Source organism: Ranitomeya imitator, chromosome 2 (genome assembly GCF_032444005.1).
Source record: "Ranitomeya imitator isolate aRanImi1 chromosome 2, aRanImi1.pri, whole genome shotgun sequence".
Lineage (NCBI taxonomy): Eukaryota > Metazoa > Chordata > Amphibia > Anura > Dendrobatidae > Ranitomeya > Ranitomeya imitator.
Window position 1 is genome coordinate 589,057,285 of NC_091283.1, and position 20,177 is coordinate 589,077,461.

The 20,177-nt window shown below is 45.4% G+C and overlaps 1 protein-coding gene across 5 annotated transcripts in view; it reads left to right on the plus strand.

Annotated features, from left to right (window-relative positions):
* The first annotated feature begins 10,396 nt into the window (after window positions 1-10,396).
* The window catches only part of L3MBTL1 (L3MBTL histone methyl-lysine binding protein 1), a 70,039-nt gene continuing 60,258 nt past the window's right edge, over window positions 10,397-20,177 (plus strand). For 3 of the 5 annotated variants that reach the window (XM_069752314.1, XM_069752317.1, XM_069752316.1), the window contains exons 1-3: window positions 10,399-10,662; window positions 10,937-11,067; window positions 11,616-11,722. In XM_069752314.1, coding sequence (XP_069608415.1) covers window positions 10,968-11,067; window positions 11,616-11,722 — 207 coding nt within the window. In that variant the 5' untranslated portion in view covers window positions 10,399-10,662; window positions 10,937-10,967. Of the gene's footprint in view, window positions 10,663-10,908; window positions 11,068-11,615; window positions 11,723-20,177 lie in introns of those variants that run through there. The other 2 variants (XM_069752318.1, XM_069752315.1) reach the window with 2 other exon arrangements.

The window sequence follows — 20,177 nt, forward strand, 5'->3', positions numbered from 1 at the left end:
TTAATTTATGTTTTAAAGGGTCAGGAACACTCACTTTTCACATAGGGCCCTGTAGGTTTGGATGTTTTTTTTCCTTAATAATAAAGAACTTCATTTATCCCCTTAATGACAGCCAATACGTCTTTTAACTGACCTGAGATATAAGAGAATAGCCTCCCCATACAGGTAACAATTCAGTAGCTGTCGGCTGTGCACTATAGCTGACAACTTTCTATATCAGCCAAGATCAGTGTTTGTATCGTCCAAATCTGTTTAACCCCTTAGATGCTGCTGTAAATAGTGACTACATCATTATAAATGGTTAACAGAGTGTGGAGGCTTCCTCTTTATCCCAATTGGTGCCCTCAGATCATGATTTTGTGGTCCTGATGTTTGCCTTGGAAATTCATGACCAAATAGCATGATTAGCATCTGATGGCTGTAGTAACCTGTTCAGAAGTTAGAGGCATTTAGGTGGTAAAAATACACATTTTCATTTCTGTCATACCACTTTGCATTAATTCCTGTAAAGCACCTGAAGGGTTAATAAACAACCTGACAGCAGTTTTCGATATGTCAGGGGGTGTTGTTTTTGAAATGGTATCATGTTTGGGGGTTTCCCAATATATGAGTCCCCTAAAGTCACTTCAAACATGACTAAGTCCCTAAAAAAATAAATTTAGTCAATTTTCTTGAAAAAATGAAAAATTGCTGCTACATTTTTAAACCTCCAAAAATGCTAACAAAATAAAATAACATTTTACAAATGGTGGTGATGTAAAGCAGACATGTGGGAAATGTTATTTATTAATGGTTTACTGTGGTATGACCATCTGGATTAAAGGGATAATCATTCAAATTTTGAAAATTGCTAATTTTTTAACATTTTTCTCAAATTTTTGATATTTTTTATAAACAAACACAAAACATATTGACCTAAATTTACCATTATCATAAAGTATAATGTGTCACGAAAAAACATTCTCAAAATCACTGGGATTTGTTGAAGCGTTCCAAAGTTATTACCACATAAAGTGACACTGGTCAGATTTCAAAAATTTGGCTCCGTCACTAAGGGGTTAAAAACTGCAGTTTGTGTTTACTTGAAATGAAATGACAAATTTGCTTTCATCTGAAAACAACGCCTTGGACCTCTGATCAACAGTCCAGTTATTTTTCTCCTTGACCCTGGTAAGATGCTTCTGGCATTCTCTATTGGTCATGAGTGGCTTGACACAAGGAATGCGACACTTGTAGCCCATGTCCTGGATACGTCTGTGTGCGGTGGCTCTTAAAGCAATGACTCCAGCAATAGTCCAAAACTTGTCAATTTTCCCAAAATTTTTGAATGGCCTTTTCTGAACAATTCTTTTAAAGGGACACTGTCACCTGAATTTGGAGGGAACAATCTTCAGCCATGGAGGCGGGGTTTTGGGGTTTTTGATTCACCCTTTCCTTACCCGCTGGCTGCATGCTGGCTGCAATATTGGATTGAAGTTCATCCTCTGTCCTCCGTAGTAGATGCCTGCACAAGGCAATCTTGCCTTGCGCAGGCGTGTACTATGGAGGACAGAGAATGAACTTCAATCCAATATTGCAGCCAGCATGCAGCCAGCGGGTAAAGAAAGGGTGAATCAAAAACCCAAAAACCCCGCCTCCATGGCTGAAGATTGTTCCCTCCAAATTCAGGTGACAGTGTCCCTTTAAGCCTATGCTTATCCCAGTTGCTTGTGCACCTTTCTCTACCATACTTTTTCCTTCCATCAACTTTGCATTAATATGCTTGGATACAGCACTCTGTGAACAGCCAGCTTCTTTAGCAATGACCTTTTGTGGCTTAAGGTACCTTCACACATAACGATATTGTTAACGATATCGTTGCATTTTGTGACGTAGCAACGATATCGTTAAGGAAATCGTTATGTGTGACAGCGACCAACGATCAGGCCCCTGCTGGGAGATCGTTGGTCGCTGAACAAAGTCCAGAACTTTATTTCGTCGCTGGATCTCCCGCGGACATCGCTGGATCGGCGTGTGTGACACCGATCCAGCGATGTCTTCACTGGTAACCAGGGTAAACATCGGGTAACTAAGCGCAGGGCCGCGCTTAGTAACCCGATGTTTACCCTGGTTACCATCTTAAAAGTAAAAAAAACAAACAGTACATACTTACCTAACGCTGTCTGTCCCCGGCGCTGTGCTCTGCACTCCTCCTGCACTGGCTGTGAGCGTCGGTCAGCCGGAAAGCAGAGCGGTGACGTCACCGCTCTGCTTTTCGGCCGCTGTGCTCACAGCCAGTACAGGAGGAGTGCAGAGCACAGCGCTGGAGGACAGACAGCGTTAGGTAAGTATGTACTGTTTTTTTTTTTTACTTTTAGGATGGTAACCAGGGTAAACATTGGGTTACTAAGCGCGGCCCTGCGCTTAGTTACCCGATGTTTACCCTGGTTACCGGCATCGTTGGTCGCTGGAGAGCGGTCTGTGTGACAGCTCTCCAGCGACCAAACAGCGACGCTGCAGCGATCCGGATCGTTGTCGGTATCGCTGCAGCGTCGCTTAATGTGAAGGGGCCTTTACACTCCTTGTGGAGTGTGTCAATGACTGCCTTCTGTGAAAACTGTTGAAGGAAAGAGCGCAAATAGTGTCTTATCTGAGAAAGTTAAAAGGTTAATCCATAAGATTGCACTCACCAGATGTAGTTGAGTTGAAGCATTGAAGGGATTCCCTGCAGCAGATCCACGAGTCCAGGAAGGACCAGCCGTTAGATACAGATTGGGAAAATTGTGGTAAATTTCTGCGCTGCTGAATCACTAGAATTCCAGAATTATTAGTACATGTGGCTTTATTATTCTATGCATTTCAGAGTTCAAGACTCCTTCATCAGGAAACACCACAGGAACAACGACTGCCTCTGGACATCTGTCAAGTCAGCAGTCTTCCCCATGATTGTGGATCCTACTGAAACAGACAAGGGACCTTTTTAAATGCTTAAGAAGCCTTTGCAGGTGTTTTTGTTAATTATTCTAATTTACTGAGATAATGACTTTTGAGTTTTTACTGGCTGTAAGCCATAATCATCAACATTAACAGAAATAAACACTTTAAATAGATCACTCTGTTTGTAATGACTCTATATATGAGTTTCACTTTTTGTATTGAAGAACTGAAATAAATTAACTTTTTGATGATATTCTAATTTTGTGAGAAGCACCTGTATATACTGCCCTCACTGCAGAGTGCCCCGATAACCAGTACGTGACAGGGCAACCTCTACGGCGACTACTTATTCTAGGTGCAGTTCCCTGACTGACCTGAGGGTAAGGGGGTGCTACAGAGCTGTGACTGTGCAAGCTCTGACACAGATTGGTCACGGCGGGGGTATACCTGTATCCCCTGGCTCTCTCATGTGTTTTTCCCTACAGTAGGAATAGAGCCGCTGGGTCAAGAGTTGAAGACCAGATGACTCATGCATGGAAAAAAGACCTCCTGTTTCTACATAGAGCTTAGAAGGATTAAGCTAGTCAGTTTTTAATCATGTGATGTCATAGACCTAATGAAAAAGAGAAACATTTACTAGGTAAAAAGGCAAAATTAGCAATTGTAAGTACACAGTGCTGTATAATATGATGATTGGAATATATTAAGAGGTTAATAACTTTGATGGGAGTGCTACTTTAGTAAAAAAAACAAACACTGCACTAACATTACCCCATACAATTACCATATAGTTATTGGTATGAGTATATACAGAACAGGCAATTTCAAATACTCACAAGTTATGTGTCCAATTGAGGTAATTCAATTTTGCTTTTCTTCTTCACCCAGCAAAGACCGCTGTGACTTCTTCCAGGACGGATTCGTCTATAAAATGTAACACACAGACGTCTATGACTGATTGCTTCTAAAGTGCGTTTTCTATTTTTCCTGTAATTATATAGTAACAGTACCTCAGTTTTCTCCCGCAGTAACAGTATCCCTAAAAATAAAATACAATTGAGTAATGCTGCTTATGTCCAATTTGTTTGCAAATAGAGTGGTTACAGAACCCCCCAGCACCAAGAATGTTATGCAGTATATGTATGTATAATAGTTTCCATGTGAAATGCATCAGTCCACAGGCTGCACCCCTGGACAAGATATTCTCTTTCTGACCTCCCCCCACCTTTGTAATTCCCACAGTAAATATCAGCAGGCTCCGGCCCCCTGCAGCTATTGTAATGTATGTCTGACCAGCTGTTTTCCTATTGGCCTGCCCTGTGTATCTGTGTTTTATATTCTGTGTGCTGTAAATAAAGGGTGTTCTTAGACTGGAAATAAGTAGAGAAGCAGTCGGCTTTTATATGCTCTCATGTAATCAAGAAATTCCTGCCAGCGCCCTTCATTCAGAATCTAGGAAAAGCAGATTGGACCTCCTGAAACATGGGGTGGTACTGAAAGAGGTACCCCAGCTTGGTAGACCCCGTTACACTGGTGGCAGACAGCGGGATGTGATATCCCTTCTACAGGAGGAATGGAATGAATGGAAGACAACTACCAGAAGTTAAAGAGGACTACATTAAAAGATCTGGTGGAAGCCTGAGGGTTAATCGCCTGCAACAAAACAAAAGCAGATTTGATAGCAGCCATCATGGAACACGACAGTGCAGCGCCCCCAATGTGAACGTGGAGGAGACTGAATTCCAGAGGGAGGTAAAGAACAGACTGGCGTTCTATGGCCCAAACCTTGCAGTAGAGATCATACGAGAGGTGATGGCTGATGTGCGTACTGATCTGAAGGAAGAGATGGCCGAGCGGACCAGGATAGAGCTAACCAAGATGGAGATGGCAGAGTGGACCAAAGTGGAGCTGGCCAAGATGGATATGGCAGAGCGGAGAGAGGAGAGTCAGCGAGCAAGGGGAGCTCTGGCCTCCGCCCAGGTACCTTCAACCGTAAGCCACAAAAAGCCTTCCGACAGTTGGGGGAGGCAGAGGAAGACATTGATGGCTTTCTGCAGGACTTTGAGCGGCAGTGTGCCCTTCATCAAGTGAAACCGGAGGAACGGGTTCAGATTCTGGCCAGCAAGCTGACAGGCCGGGCAGCGGACGCCTATCGCACAGTACCCGATGAGGACTGTATGGACTATGAGCAGATCAAAGAAGTGATCTTGGCCCGGTATGCGCTGACACCAGAGGAATACCGACAAAAGTTCCGCGGACTTATAAAACGAGTAACCGATACCCACGCTGAATGGGCCTGTAAATTACGGCGGTCACTGCTACAGTGGGTACAAGGGAGCCAAGCAACCACTAAGGAGGACATCCTCCAGCTCTTCTTGTTAGAACGATTCTTTAATGGACTAAACCCCGAGACACAGGAATGGCTTCGGGACAGGCGGCCAATGACTCTTGAGGAAGCTGCTCGTCTGGCCGATGAACATCATGACGCCAGGAGGCCTCAGTTGTCCGGATCAAAGATGGTCACTAGGGGTCCGCCCATGGACCTGGAGGGCCCCAAACCACCGAAGATTGTAGGGGGACCAGCTAGAAACCCAGCCTACCACAGTTCCCCTGGGGCGCGATGCCACACCTGCCGTCAGCTGGGCCACCTGCAAAGACAATATCCCAACCGGACTCAGCATACCCAGTGGCCAAAGGCGGGAACAGCTACCTTCCGCCGGGCCGCTGTACACTGCTACCAAGGCGAAGCTGACCCGGCATTGGGAGCTACAACTAACCAAGGGGTGGAAGACATGGAGGAAGTGATGCATGAAGTAGACCCCGTGCAGGCAGCCCGGGCAGATAATCGACAACAGCATCGACAGGTCGTGTGGGTTAATGGGAAATGCATGCAGGGACTAAGAGATTCCGGAGCAACTTTGACCCTTGTGAAGCCTCATCTCGTCCGGGACCAAGAGAAGACGGACCGGACAGTGGCAGTCCGTGTAGCAGGGGGAGCCATACATCAACTGCCCACTGCCAGGATTCACCTGAACTGGGGAGTTGGGGATGGCCTTGTTGAGGTCGGCTTGATGGAGGATTTGCCTGCAGACGTTTTGCTGGGAAATGACTTGGGGCCCATGTTGTCTGCCTTCTCGGTTGCCCCTCTGGCTGAGACATATCCTGTGACCACCCGGAGAAAAGCTCGAGCTGCGGAGGCGGAATCACACTCAGAGGAGGCCCAGGTAAGACATCCCAGCCCTACACGTATTCCCATAGCCAGACACATTTCTTGGGCCACCCCAGATTAATTTAAGAGGGAGTTACTTGAGGATCCTTCATTGGAGGGATATCGTGGGAAGGCACAGGAGGGGAGAGGGGTACTGGAAGGGGAACAGTTTATATGGAAGCAGGGACTCCTCTACCGGATCACAGAGCAGCACCACACAGGGACCAGCCCCACTATAAAACGACAGCTGGTAGTTCCCAAGAAGTATAGGCAGGAGTTACTGCGAATCTCTCATGACATACCCTTGGCCGGGCACTTCGGTGTCAGTCGCACCAGGCATCGTCTGACACAAAACTTCTTTTGGCCAGGGGTAACCTATGATGTTCTTCAATACTGCCAAACCTGTGACAGTTGCCAGCGCATTGGCAAGAGGGGAGATCGATGCAAGGCCAAATTACGCCCCCTCCCCATTGTGGAGGAACCATTTAGCCGAGTAGCGGTCGATCTGATAGGGCCGTTAGCCAAACCAAGTCCGTCAGGGAAAAGGTATATATTGACAGTGGTAGATTATGCCACATGGTATCCAGAGGCGATTGCGTTACCTAACATACTGGCAGAGACGGTGGCGGCTGCCTTGCTCCAGGTTTTCTCACGGGTTGGATTTCCCCGGGAGATTATCTCAGACCAGGGTACCCAGTTTACAGCAGAGGTGACCAACCAACTGTGGAAGCTGTGCGGCGTAAAGTCCATTAGAAGCACCCCGTACCACCCGCAAACCAATGGGTTGTGTGAGCGCTTTAACGGGACGTTAAAACAACTCATTGGGACTTTTACCAGGACCTACAGGGACTGGGAGAAATTCTTGCCTCACCTCCTGTTTGCCTATCGAGAGGTGCCCCAAGAATCCACGGGGTTCTCCCCATTCGAACTGGTATACGGGAGACGGGTTAGGGGACCCCTAGACTTAGTGCTAGAACACTGGGAAGGGGAGTGCACCATAGATGGGGTACCTATTGTACCCTATGTGCTGGAATTCCGGGACCGCCTACAGGAGCTGACCCGGGCTGTACGTGGGAACATGCAGGTGGCCCAGCGGCGCCAGCGCGTATGGTACGATCGGGGGGCCAGAGAGCGCACCTTTGAAATAGGGCAGAAGGTCCTGGTGTTAGAGCCCACTAGGCAGAACAAGTTCCAAGCTGCATGCCAGGGGCCCTACCAGGTAGTGGGGAAAATAGCCGACACCACCTATAATGTCGCCGATTGTGACGACCCCAGGGTTATCTGCATGTTCCACGTGAATATGCTGAAGCCCTATCGGGAGCGCCCTGAAGAGGTAGTGGCCATCTGTGCACCTGAAGCAGAGGATTTAGCCGGACTTCCCTTGCTTGATGTCTTAGGGGAGAGGACTCAGTCTAAAACATGGGACCAGGTACACTGGGGTGAAGACTTAGGTCCCCGGGAGAGACAGCAGGCGGAGGAGTTGTTGAGGCAGCGACAGAGGATGTTTTCGGGGAAACCCGGGTACACTCACCTGGCACAACACAAGGTTGAGACCCAGGATCAGCCCCCCCTGCGACAACCCCCCTTCTGCGTCCCTGAGTCTGTACGAGAAGGGATGCGACAAGAGATACAAGAGATGTTGCGTTTAGGGATCATTGAAGAGTCAGATAGTCCCTGGGCATCCCCCGTAGTGTTAGTGCCCAAGAAGGATGGGACTATACGGTTTTGTGTAGACTATCGTAAGCTCAATGAGAAAACAGTGACGGATGCGTATCCCATGCCGCGTGTGGATGACTTGTTAGACCGGCTGGAAGGGGCAAAGTATTTGACCACCATCGATCTATGCAAAGGCTAATGGCAGATTCCCCTTAGTCCTGATGCTATTCCCAAGTCGGCATTTGTCACCCCGTTTGGCTTATTCCAGTTTCGAGTTATGCCATTCGGGATGAAGACTGCCCCGGCGACCTTCCAGAGGCTGGCTGACCGGCTTCTGGATGGTCTCCAGGACTATGCGTGTGCCTACCTGGATGACATCGCCATCTACAGCACGACATGGGAAGAGCATCTAAATCACCTAGAGACACTATTAGACAGGATCCACAAGGCCGGAATCACCCTGAACCCAAACAAGTGTCACGTGAGCAAAGCAGAGGTTCAGTATTTAGGGCATTGGGTGGGAAGTGGGAAACAGAGACCAGAACCAGCCAAGATTGAGGCCATAGCCAAATGGCAAACCCCACGCACTAAAACCCAGGTCATGGCGTTTCTAGGGACAGCGGGGTATTACAGGAAATTCGTTCCCAATTACAGCAGCGTAGCCAAGCCCCTCATTGATCTGACCCGTAAGAACCAACCCCGCCAGGTAACCTGGACCCCAGAGTGTGAGGAAGCCTTCCGCCAGCTAAAGGACGCCCTCACCAATACCCCTGTATTGGCCGCACCCGATCCAACTAAACGTTTCCTTGTCCACACAGACGCTTCTATGTTTGGATTGGGGGCAGTACTGAGCCAAGTCGGGCCAGACAGCCAAGAACACCCGGTAGCTTATCTGAGTCGGAAACTACTGCCCCGTGAAGTGAGCTATGCGGCCATCGAGAAGGAGTGCCTGGCAATAGTAGGGACACTCAAAAAGTTACAACCATATTTGTATGGACGACAGTTTTCCCTCCTAATGAACCATAATCCCCTAGTCTGGCTTAATCGGGTCTCCGGAGACAACGCCAGATTACTGCGGTGGAGTTTAGCCCTACAACCTCTGGACTTCACCATCCACTACAGACCCGGCAAACAAAACGGTAATGCCGATGGACTAAGTCGACAAACGGAACTTGTACCAACCCCATAAACTTCGGTCATCCCCAAACCGATCCGTTAAGGATGCCGATCGCGTCGCTGAAAAGGGGAGCCGTGTTACAGAACCCCCCAGCACCAAGAATGTTATGCAGTATATGTATGTATAATAGTTTCCATGTGAAATGCATCAGTCCACAGGCTGCACCCCTGGACAAGATATTCTCTTTCTGACCTCCCCCCACCTTTGTAATGCCCACAGTAAATATCAGCAGGCTCCGGCCCCCTGCGGCTATTGTAATGTATGTCTGGCCAGCTGTTTTCCTATTGGCCTGCCCTGTGTATCTGTGTTTTATATTCTGTGTGCTGTAAATAAAGGGTGTTCTTAGACTGGAAATACGTAGAGAAGCAGTCAGCTTTTATATGCTCTCATGTAATCAAGAAATTCCTGCCAGCGCCCTTCATTCAGAATCTAGGAAAAGCAGATTGGACCTCCTGAAACACGGGGTGGTACTGAAAGAGGTACCCCAGCTTGGTAGACCCCGTTACAGCAGTAGAATTGCCCCCACCTTGACACCCATACAGTAATATTGTCCACTTATTATGACAGCATACATGTATGAGGTCCCCTTTGAGGCCTTGATATAGTAGTAACCTTCTTCTTTGTTGCCCTCCTAAACGGAAAAATGTCCCACTCTGTGACCCCTATGCAGTAATTTTGTATAATAGCCTGTGCAACCCATTAGATGAGTTTTTACACTAGGGCCGTCATTAGGACTAGTTGGGTGAAGGTTGTGTGTATCATGGAGATAATTTTTAGCCCGTTTTCATCTAACAGGAGCCCAAGCACATATCACATCTAATTGTAACAAATGTCACAAAGGTAGAGCTGTTTCCCTATGCCTGGGCGGCAATGTCATCTCTTGCACTTGTCCACAGATCTATAATAATCCAATATCCTGTGGTCTTACACTTATGCTCCTTGTGGCTCCAATTTTACGTGTTTTTTTTTTCTCTTGGATCCCTAAAAAGCAAATGGAAAGACCTGTAGCCGACAGCATATAGATTCACTGTGTCCTAGGAGAATTGGGATTCAGGACTGTGTGCCACCTAAACGGTAAGACTGTAGTGTAAAAATAAACCGGTCCTTAGGGGTTAAATACAATCTGACTTTTTATGCAGCCTAAACGCACAATGACCCTTTAACTGCCATACTGTATCAGATGGGAGTCTCCACATTCTCCTCCTGCCATCTGTTTTGCTTGTTACATTGTATCATTCTTGTGCTTATGATGGAGTTACAAAATATATAGCAATCTGTCTGTGCTATGGTAATGATCTAAACCCTGGTACTTGCTTATTACCATATAGCTAAAGATCCATTCTGCATGTAATTTTTCATCTTTCTGTAACTGGGAGCTCAGCTCACATCTCCACCCCCTCTTCTGAAAGCTTCTTCTGTCTTCCCTGGCTGATCCCCTTGTGTTGCACACATAATGGTGTAGCGCAGGCGCACAAGCTCCCTGCAGTTTGCGGTTAGAACTGCGGTGTTATTACATTAAGTCGGATTCTCTGCATTTAACCTCTTCACTGCCATACCCCATCGCAGCAAGAAAGGTGGGCACCCAAAACCAAGAAAACCATTTCATTCATTGATGTGTCCTCTCTTCCCAGCATGGATGTTGCTGCTGGATATTACAGAAATCCATTCTGCTGAGGGGAGCATCTTCCTTTTGGTTATTTTACAGGTACAAGATGTCAGGAATTATGATTTATTGATTCGGCAGGGCAGTGATGGGCACCATTCCAAAATGGCAAGCAATGTAAACGTAGTGCATACATCTTCATTATTCTACAAAGGCATGTGTCTTGTGTCGATACCACTCTAATCTCTCTGATCGATACATTGGATTTTATCTTCTTGTCCATCACATTACTTCTTACCCATAATGAAATCTGGATGTCTTATTCATCTCTGTCCATCTTCTTTAACCCCTATGATTTTTTTTTGGGCAATTGAAGCGTTGCGTGTTCTGATCGGGGAATCACTGCTATGGATATATCAGCAGCCAAAGTGAAAAGTGACGGGGACAGTGATGCCCATTTATGCCAAGTGACCACCGATGGCACCGTACTTTTACCATCTGCCTCAGGTACATAAGCAGGAAAAGAAATGACAGCAAAATATCAAGAAAAGAGAGTCTAGATCATTGCTGTATTATACTTTCCTGTATAGTGAGAGATAGAAGATACGTAAAAATGTACCCTGTGTAATAATTATATCAACCATACAATTTTGTGCTGCTAAAATACCATACTTAAAAATAATAACAGCATATGCAATAGCCTTATGTACATGTACTCAACCAGCGGGGGCTTACACAGGGTAATGTGTAGCCATTCTATTAGTATATTAATCTATTCTATGTATGGTAATGAGTAAAGTCCTATGAATATTTCACTGCAAGCTAAATACTGTGATCCATAAAACCACCGTACTCTGTTTAATCTCAAGACAGATTAGGTTCTGTCATTTTCAGTAAAATGATGGACAACCTATCGGGCCCCATAACAGTCAATGGGTTCATCTGACGCTATTTTGCGCGTTCACGACAGTTAGATTTTCTACATGATTTCCATTTTTTGGTGAATACTAAACACGGCCTTATACACACTGATAATCTTTAGTTCTTTTCACCAGCTGTCAGGGCACCCATCATTACCTGCCTGGTACAGCAGCGCCCATTTGTAGAAGAGCAGCAAGAAAGGAGGCGAGCGGAGCCAGTCATGGCCATGGTGAACCCACAGGTCAGTCAAAATTAGTTTAGGGCTACCGCAACGTGATATTATGTGCAAATTGCTTTGTATTGTTTTCTGTATAGGAAACAAAGTTGCAAACTACGTCATGATCGAGTTTTTGCGATAATTGTGACTTTCTGTTCTATAGTTGCACCCAAAATATTATTGCTGTGTAATCCCGGTTTGTCTGTCATTACCTGAAACCCTGCTTATCAATAAGCATTTCTGACACTGCATACGGGAAGAGCGGAGTAATGTCCGGTAAAGCTCCGAAGGGGCAACACCCCTGCACCAAGGGCTGGGAACTACCTGACTGCATTTTCTGTGATTTGTTTGAAAAGGAAGGACATGGGCATATGGTATCTCATAGACCTGCTTTGTTTTTTAAGCACAAGATGCTTTATGAAAACGCCAGTGTTTTCATGAAAATTATTCTTTGATGTCTTTTTTCTTTTTTTTAGCCGCTTCAGGGTATGTGCACACGCTGCGGATTTTGCTGCGTATCCGCAACTGCGGGTCCGCAGCAGTTTCCCATGCGTTTACAGTATAATGTAAATCTATGGGAAACGAAATCCGCAGTGCACATGCTGCGGAAAAAAACGCGCGGAAACACAGCGTTTTATTTTCCGCAGCATGTCAATTCTTTGTGCGGATTCCGCTGCGGGTTTACACCTGCTCCAATATAAAACTGCAGGTGTAAACGCGCAGCGGAATCCGCAATAGAAATCGCGATAAATCCGCAGGAAAAACCGCAGCGGTTTTGCACTGCGGATTTATCAAATCCGCTGCAGAAAAATCCGCAGCCCTCACATACATGTGTGCACATACCCTCACAGTTTTCAAAGCCTGAACGGGACCGCCACTGAAACTTCCTTGCTGCTACTGTAATGCCGAGATGCACTACTATGCCATAGGTCACGCATCATGTGGTGTGCGGATGTTACCACTTCACTATGGCAGGGACGAAATAAAAGAAAACAAAGTTTGTGACACCAGGGTGCAGTTACCGTATATACGCGAGTATAGGCCGACCCCCCACTAATTTTGCCACAAAAAAATGGGAAAACTTAATCACTCGAATATAAGCCTAGGGTGGGAAATGCAGCAGCTACTGGTAAATGTCAAAAATAAAAATAGGTACCAATAAAAGTAAAATTAATTTAGACATCAGTAGGTTAAGTGTTTTTGAATATCCATATTGAATCAGGGGCCCCATATAATGCTCCATACAAAATACGCCCCATATAATGCTCCATACAGTTTATGAAGGGCCCCGTAAGATGCTCCATTTTAAAATATGCCCCATATAATGCTGCAAAAATGTTGATAATGGTCCCATAAGATGCTCCATAGAGACATTTGCCCGATATAATGCTGCACAAATGCTGATTATGGCACCATAAGATGCTCCATAGAGATATTTGCCCCCATATAATGCTGCACATGGCCCCATAAGATTCTCCATACAAATATTTGCCCCACATAACGCTGCATATGGCCCCATAAGATGCTCCATAGAGATATTTGCCCCATATAATGCTGCACATGGCCCCATACAGACATTTGCCCCATAAAATGCTGCACAAATGCTGATTATGACCGCATAAGATGCTCAATCGACACATTTGCCCCATATAATGCTGCACATGGCCCCATAAGATGCTCCATATTAAAATATGCCCCATATAATGCTGCACAAATGTTGATAATGGCCCCATAAGATGCTCCGTAGAGACATTTGCCCCGTATAATGCTGCACAAATGCTGATTATGGCCCCATAAGATGCTCCATAGAGACATTTGCCCCATATAATGCTGCACAAATGCTGATTATGGCCCCATAAGATGCTCCATACAGACATTTGCCCCATATAATGCTGCACAAATGCTGATTATGGCCCCATAAGATGCTCCATAGACACACTTGCCCCATATAACGCTGCACAAATGCTGATTATGGCCCCATAAGATGCTCCATAGAGACATTTGCCCGATATAATGCTGCCCAAATGCTGATTATGGCACCATAAGATGCTCCATAGAGATATTTGCCCCCATATAATGCTGCACATGGCCCCATAAGATTCTCCATACAAATATTTGCCCCACATAACGCTGCATATGGCCCCATAAGATGCTCCATAGAGATATTTGCCCCATATAATGCTGCACATGGCCCCATACAGACATTTGCCCCATAAAATGCTGCACAAATGCTGATTATGACCGCATAAGATGCTCAATCGACACATTTGCCCCATATAATGCTGCACATGGCCCCATAAGATGCTCCATATTAAAATATGCCCCATATAATGCTGCACAAATGTTGATAATGGCCCCATAAGATTCTCCGTAGAGACATTTGCCCCATATAATGCTGCACAAATGCTGATTATGGCAACATAAGATGCTCCATAGAAATATTTGCCCCATATAATACTGCACATGGCCCCATAAGATGCTCCATAGAGATATTTGCCCTCATATAACGTTGCACATAGCCCCATAAGATGCTCCATAGAGATATTTGCCCCATATGCTGTTGCTGCGATTTAAAAAAATAAAAATCACATACTCACCTCTCGTCGCTCAGGCTCCCGGCACTTGCTATAGTCACCTTTCCTGTTCCACCGCCGACCGCCCCTGTGTCCTCCCGTCCTCTGCAGTGACGTTCAGTTAGAGGGCGGCGCACACTAATCACGTCATCGCGCCCTCTGACCTGAGCGTCACTGCAGAGGATGAAGAAGCCACAGCAGCGCCGACGGTGGAACGAGGAACATGTGAATATAGTGCACTGCCCCCACCATACTCACCTGCTCCCAGCGCGGTCCCTGGATGTCCCTGGTTCTCCAGGGCCGGCAGCTTCTTCCTGTATTGAGCGGTCACATGGTACTGCTCATTACTGTAATGAATATGCGGCTCCACCCCTATGAGAGTGGAGTCGGGTCCATATTCATAACTGTAATAAGCGGTACCATGTGACTGCTCAATACAGGAAGAAGCTGTCAGCGCCTGGAGAACCAGTGACGTGCAGGGACCACGCCAGGAGCAGGTATTATTAGACAGCTGCCACTCCCCCTCCCCTGCCGATCCCTGGGAATGACTCGAGTATAAGCCGAGAGGGGCAATTTCAGCCTAAAAAAAAAGGCTGAAATTCTGGGCTTATACTCGAGTATATATGGTATTTAACCTCTGTTTCCTGGTAGTGTGATGTAATGTGGTGCACTCCTAATAGTCCAGAAAACAGGGAGGCCAGAGGGGCTGTTGATAAACTTTACTTGTTGCAGGAATACACAGGTACATTCAGATAAACAATGATGTAACAGAGATTCAATTCCAATGCAGCAATCACAGTTACTTTCTGGTATAGTAATGCAGATATAACAATGGTGCAGTGATTGCGGAGTCTCAACTTCTGCTTAAATGCACAGTCCTTATCGGACAGCTATCTGAGCAGCGGCTGTTGTTTCTCCTTTACAGAAGTGCACACAAAATGTCTCCTTCTCTAACAGTACTAAGCCAGAATATGGTCATGTGGTCCAACCATGTGACCTTATGGTCATATATGGAAAGCAGGGCTGCTTTGTTAACTCTTAACAACCTCCTGATAGCAGCACATAACAAGTCCATGACTCTATGCATATATAAACCACTTCTATGCATTGAGTTCTAATGTACATTATCTGCAAAGGAAAATGTGAACGTTATGCAAACCTAATGAGGTAGCTGCTAGCTCTGCGACATCTTAAAGGTATATACACTATAACTTTGGGGCATTACATATGCACCCACTTAAAAAAACAAAATATGCAGGTCCCATGAATCCGGAACTTCTTACTGTGTTCTAGAACAACCTATAAGAGAAACACAGACATAAAATGCAAGCAATGAAATATTAGCAATGAGTCCATGAGTCTCCGTATAAATGCTGTAATCTGGAACAAATATAACATTATTCAAAAGTCTTTAAAGGCACGACACTTGAACGTTGCATAAAAATGAGGAAAATGAAGGATAGGGGGCTGTTGTATCACAGTCTCTTGTAGTGGGCAATTTTCTCTTTTAATAGTCCCAATTAAAGTACATAGGATAAAGCATAAAGGCCGGGTTCACACTGCGTTCCCCCAGTCCGTTAGACGGACTACGTTACACCGCAGCATAACGCGGTGGTAACGTAGTCCGCTAGCGCCGCCATTGACTCCAATGTCGGACGCATTGCTAGCGCACCCACAATGGGCGTGCGCTAGCCATGTGCCGTCATTGAGTGACGGAACCTGAGACGCGGACTGCAGCGTTTCCAGGTCCGTCACTGCTAGCGCAGATAGAGCTAGCAGATGCTCCATCTGCGCTAGCGATGTGCCAAAGTTGGCACTTGCATTACAGCAGCCCATTTAACGTATGTGTTGAACGGGCTGCTGTAACGCAGTGTGAACCCGGCCTAACTCAGTCATTCAAAGTACTGTATCTTGCCTCAATGAGTCACTTGTGATATCTGATGGGGGCTCATTTTCAAGGGATTCAGTGTCAATGCACTCCGTGGGGGGAGGCTGAGAATAAACAAGTGTATACAAGTGTGTATATACAAGTATAACAAGTATATATAAGTATATATAACAAGTATATACAAGTGATAGTAATCAGGTTGTGGGATGTACCACTGCAAACAAAGACCAAATGGCCATCCAATAGGAAACATACTACCTTTACATTCTTGTACTGTCTCTGACCTTTCATCAGGGAATTCCTCACCTGGAACGGCACTTTCTGTGGGATTCTCCTTGGGATCAGCTCTGAAGTCATCGTGTAGATGTTTGGCGATCTCATCTTCTGTCATCTCTGGAGGGATCTCAGACGTCATCTGTCAGGCAAAGCTTCAATTTTGTACAGTGCACCAACTTGGTGGTCTCTTTATTCTCTTTAGAGATGCTGTAGATTTCTACTCCAGGCAAAGTGATAGCTTGAATGACTTATGGGCAAGGCTCCCACTTCTCATCTAGTTTGGTGGTGCAATGATTCTCCTTAGACTAAACTCGATCTCTGACTGTGAGGGGTTTTGCTTTGGCATTCAAATTGTGGTTCTCTTGTCTCTGATGAATGACTTTCATTCTCTCTTCCACAACGATGTTAGCTTCTTCTAGTCTTCTCTGATGCTCTGTAACCAAATCAGTATATGGTAGAGGGTTAACTGTTTCTGGAACTCGCATGTCCAAGGCAACATCTACTGGTAGTCTTCCTTGTCTACCAAACAGTAGGTAATAAGGCATATACCCTGTGGATCAATGGACATTGTTATTGTAGATATAGACCAATTCTGGCAGTAGGTTTGGCCAATCAGTTCTCTGCTGAGCCGGTACTGCAGTAACAGGTCAATTAGAGTCTGATTTATCCACTCACACAGGCCGTTACACTCTGATGTGTAAGGAGTTGGCGGGGACCCTCAATTGCCTCCTCTCTCCTATATACCAAGCACGTGTCCCCTGCGGCACCCTAATGGCTCACCAATGTTTTATACTGTTGTGTAACGTATTAGTGTGTAATGTGACTGCCTTTGTATATGTCTAGATCATGGATAGAATGAGTAGACCAGGGATAGAATGAGTTAATTTGCTGGGAGGAGTTTAGCAGGGAGGCTGTACAGCAGGCTTATAGGGAAAGCACTTCCTACTCTTAGGGCAGTGCCCAGGCAGGCTTGCCCAGGGCAAGATGCTCTCCACAGCCAGGAACGGAGGGTACCCCGGCAGAGGGGACAAAAGCTGCCACGGACTGTTGGGCAGTGTGGACGGGCCCTGATGTTGTGGGAACGTCTCCAGAAGGAGTGTGGGCTCCCAAACCTGGATGGGAGCCGTTGAGGTTGTACAGCTTGTTGTTTTCACTGGCACTGCCATAGCAAATTTTGTATAGTGGTTGAGGATAGTTAGGGCACAGGAGACTCCAGTTGCACTAGCCTGTAGTTTCACATGATCCAATGCAACCAACTCCAATAGCTTGTGAGTGACTATTGGGTGCAGCGATGCTTTCTGGTCAGAACTTTCGCCACATCTCAAGGTACAAGTGGTACATTCACGACACTATCTTTCTATGTCATTTCTCATCCCAATCCAATAGAATCTCTTTCGAACACAGGCCTCAGTTTTGTGGCAACAAAAATGTCTGGGTTGGTCATGATTGGCTTCAAAGACAATGTTGGCATCTTGCCTTGCTACAACTATCTGGATTACTAGATCATGGGTAGTTAAGTTAATGGTTCTTCGAACCAGCAGTTCTCTTTCAAAGAATAGCCATTTTCACTGTCTCAAGAGTCAACTCAACTCAATGTTCCTGTAGTTGCCTTGGCCTTTGTGGAGTCCAATCCTTGTAGTGAGGCAGTTCCTTAGAGTATTCAGTATTCTACTGTCTTTCTTACTATGGATCCATTGGACTCTGTCAGTTTGCAACAGTTGTTCTTGCTGGACAGATACAGCCTGAGGAGCTTGTCTAAACACATGGGCATATTGCTTTACATACAACTGTTGATACTCCCTTTCAATGTGACCACTTCTCAGGCACTTCCTGCAAATAGGTCTTCATTTAGTGTCAAACTGATCTGTGGGCTCTTTTCCAGGGTTGTCATAGCCACTTTTTCTTGAGCCATAACGACATCTGTCTCTGTGAAACCAGTAGTCTTCAGGTTGCAGATACTTCTATTGTTTTAAATCTTTTAGCTCCTTACACACCACTGTCAGTTTCTTGGTGAGTTCTACAACTTGCTCATGCAAGTCACCTGCAACATCATGGGCTTGAACTTGACTACAATTGGTAAGTCTCATTGAGGCCAGTTGGTGGCGCTTTTTCTGGCCTAGGGAAACACTCACTTGGTTCTTAGGCTGGTAATTACATGGGCTGTTGCAAGTGGGTACTTGGCTGGAACCTGCTTCTATTCCCAGGACTCTAATAGCCATCTCCTTGAAGTCTAAGCATGAGCTGTCTGTGTTCTGTAGGGACAGTATTCTCAGTTGAGTCTTGATAGACTCTATCCTTGCTCCTTCCCTAAACTGGTTCTATAGGGCGATACTTGCGTTCATTACTTCATGAGGTCCACCTGACGTATAGCATACAGTGCTTCTTGCAAGCTTATAGCAAAATCTGAGTAACTCATCAAGCTGCTGTATTCTGCCAAAGAACCACATTTTTAATTATAGGACTGGTATCAAAGGTGGCACCCAGTCTATCAAAGATTTATTCAACATTTCTTTTCTCAGTTTGGGACCAGGACTTCAACTCCCGAGCCGCTCGACTCAATTGTCCGATTAATATATCCACCTTCTGATCTGTAGACACTGGATAAAGTCTAAACACAACCTGCATCTTTTCTCTGAAGTCTCTTAGTTCATGGGCATCTCCTTTATAGCTTGGAAGCCTCGGTGCTCCAAAATAATATCGGATAGTTAGAAGCATTGCGTGGGCCATTTCGGACTTAGATAAAGAGACAACACCAGCACATCTGCATGGATTGCAGTCATCACAGAAGTCAGAGATAAATTAGCATAAGGTCAAACGTCCAAGCTTTATTTCCATATTCAATTTAAAAAAAAATTCCATAGGGGAACATTGTGCAGCACACTACACTTCTACTGACGCATCCAGCATCTAAAACTATTTGGATTTATCCAGTGTTTTGGAAGTCTGTTTCCGGTCTCCGGCAGAGTCGCTTACAAGAAGAATGGAGTTAAAAGAGTGGTGCAGTGATTCCAATTTTTAAATGCGTCAGATGGGGAGGCTAGTGGTGTTGAGAAGGCTAACCACATCTCTGGATATAGTACTTGTGATCAATACTTTATAATTGTGGGTGTCCCTTATAATTGTCGGTGCTAGTTCTGTTGCAGATTGACAACGCTTAACACAATCCAGAAAAAGCAAACTGCATTGGCCACAGACTAACGCGTTTCTGGCATACACAGCTCCCTTAGTCATAGTCTAATAAGCTCAACCATAGGCACATATTTAAAACCAAGTGTATCCAATCATATGCGAGTATGAATTAACCTCTTAATTTACTAAATAAATGTATATGTGGCAAGTATAGATCCACTAACTAGACACAGAAAACATATGGCTATGCCATTGTAAGATTCAGTACATGAAAGACAAATCATGTCTATAACTCACACTTTTTTTTGGACTGTGCTGTACAATGATTGGCTTTAATTTAATGGAGAAATAATGTTCAGACGTTTAACCCTTTTGAGGGATTATCAATGATTTTTTAGCTTAATTGCATCTTCTAAAAAGTGGAATTTTAAACTGCCATTGTATCAGTAACAACATATTTCTTACATAGCCGAGTGATATACCATCAATGATGAAAGGTACAGAACACTTAAGGCCCCTTCACACTAAACGACGCTGCAGCGATCCAGACAACGATCCGGATCGCTGCAGCGTCGCTGTTTGGTCGCTGGAGAGCTGTCACACAGTCAGCTCT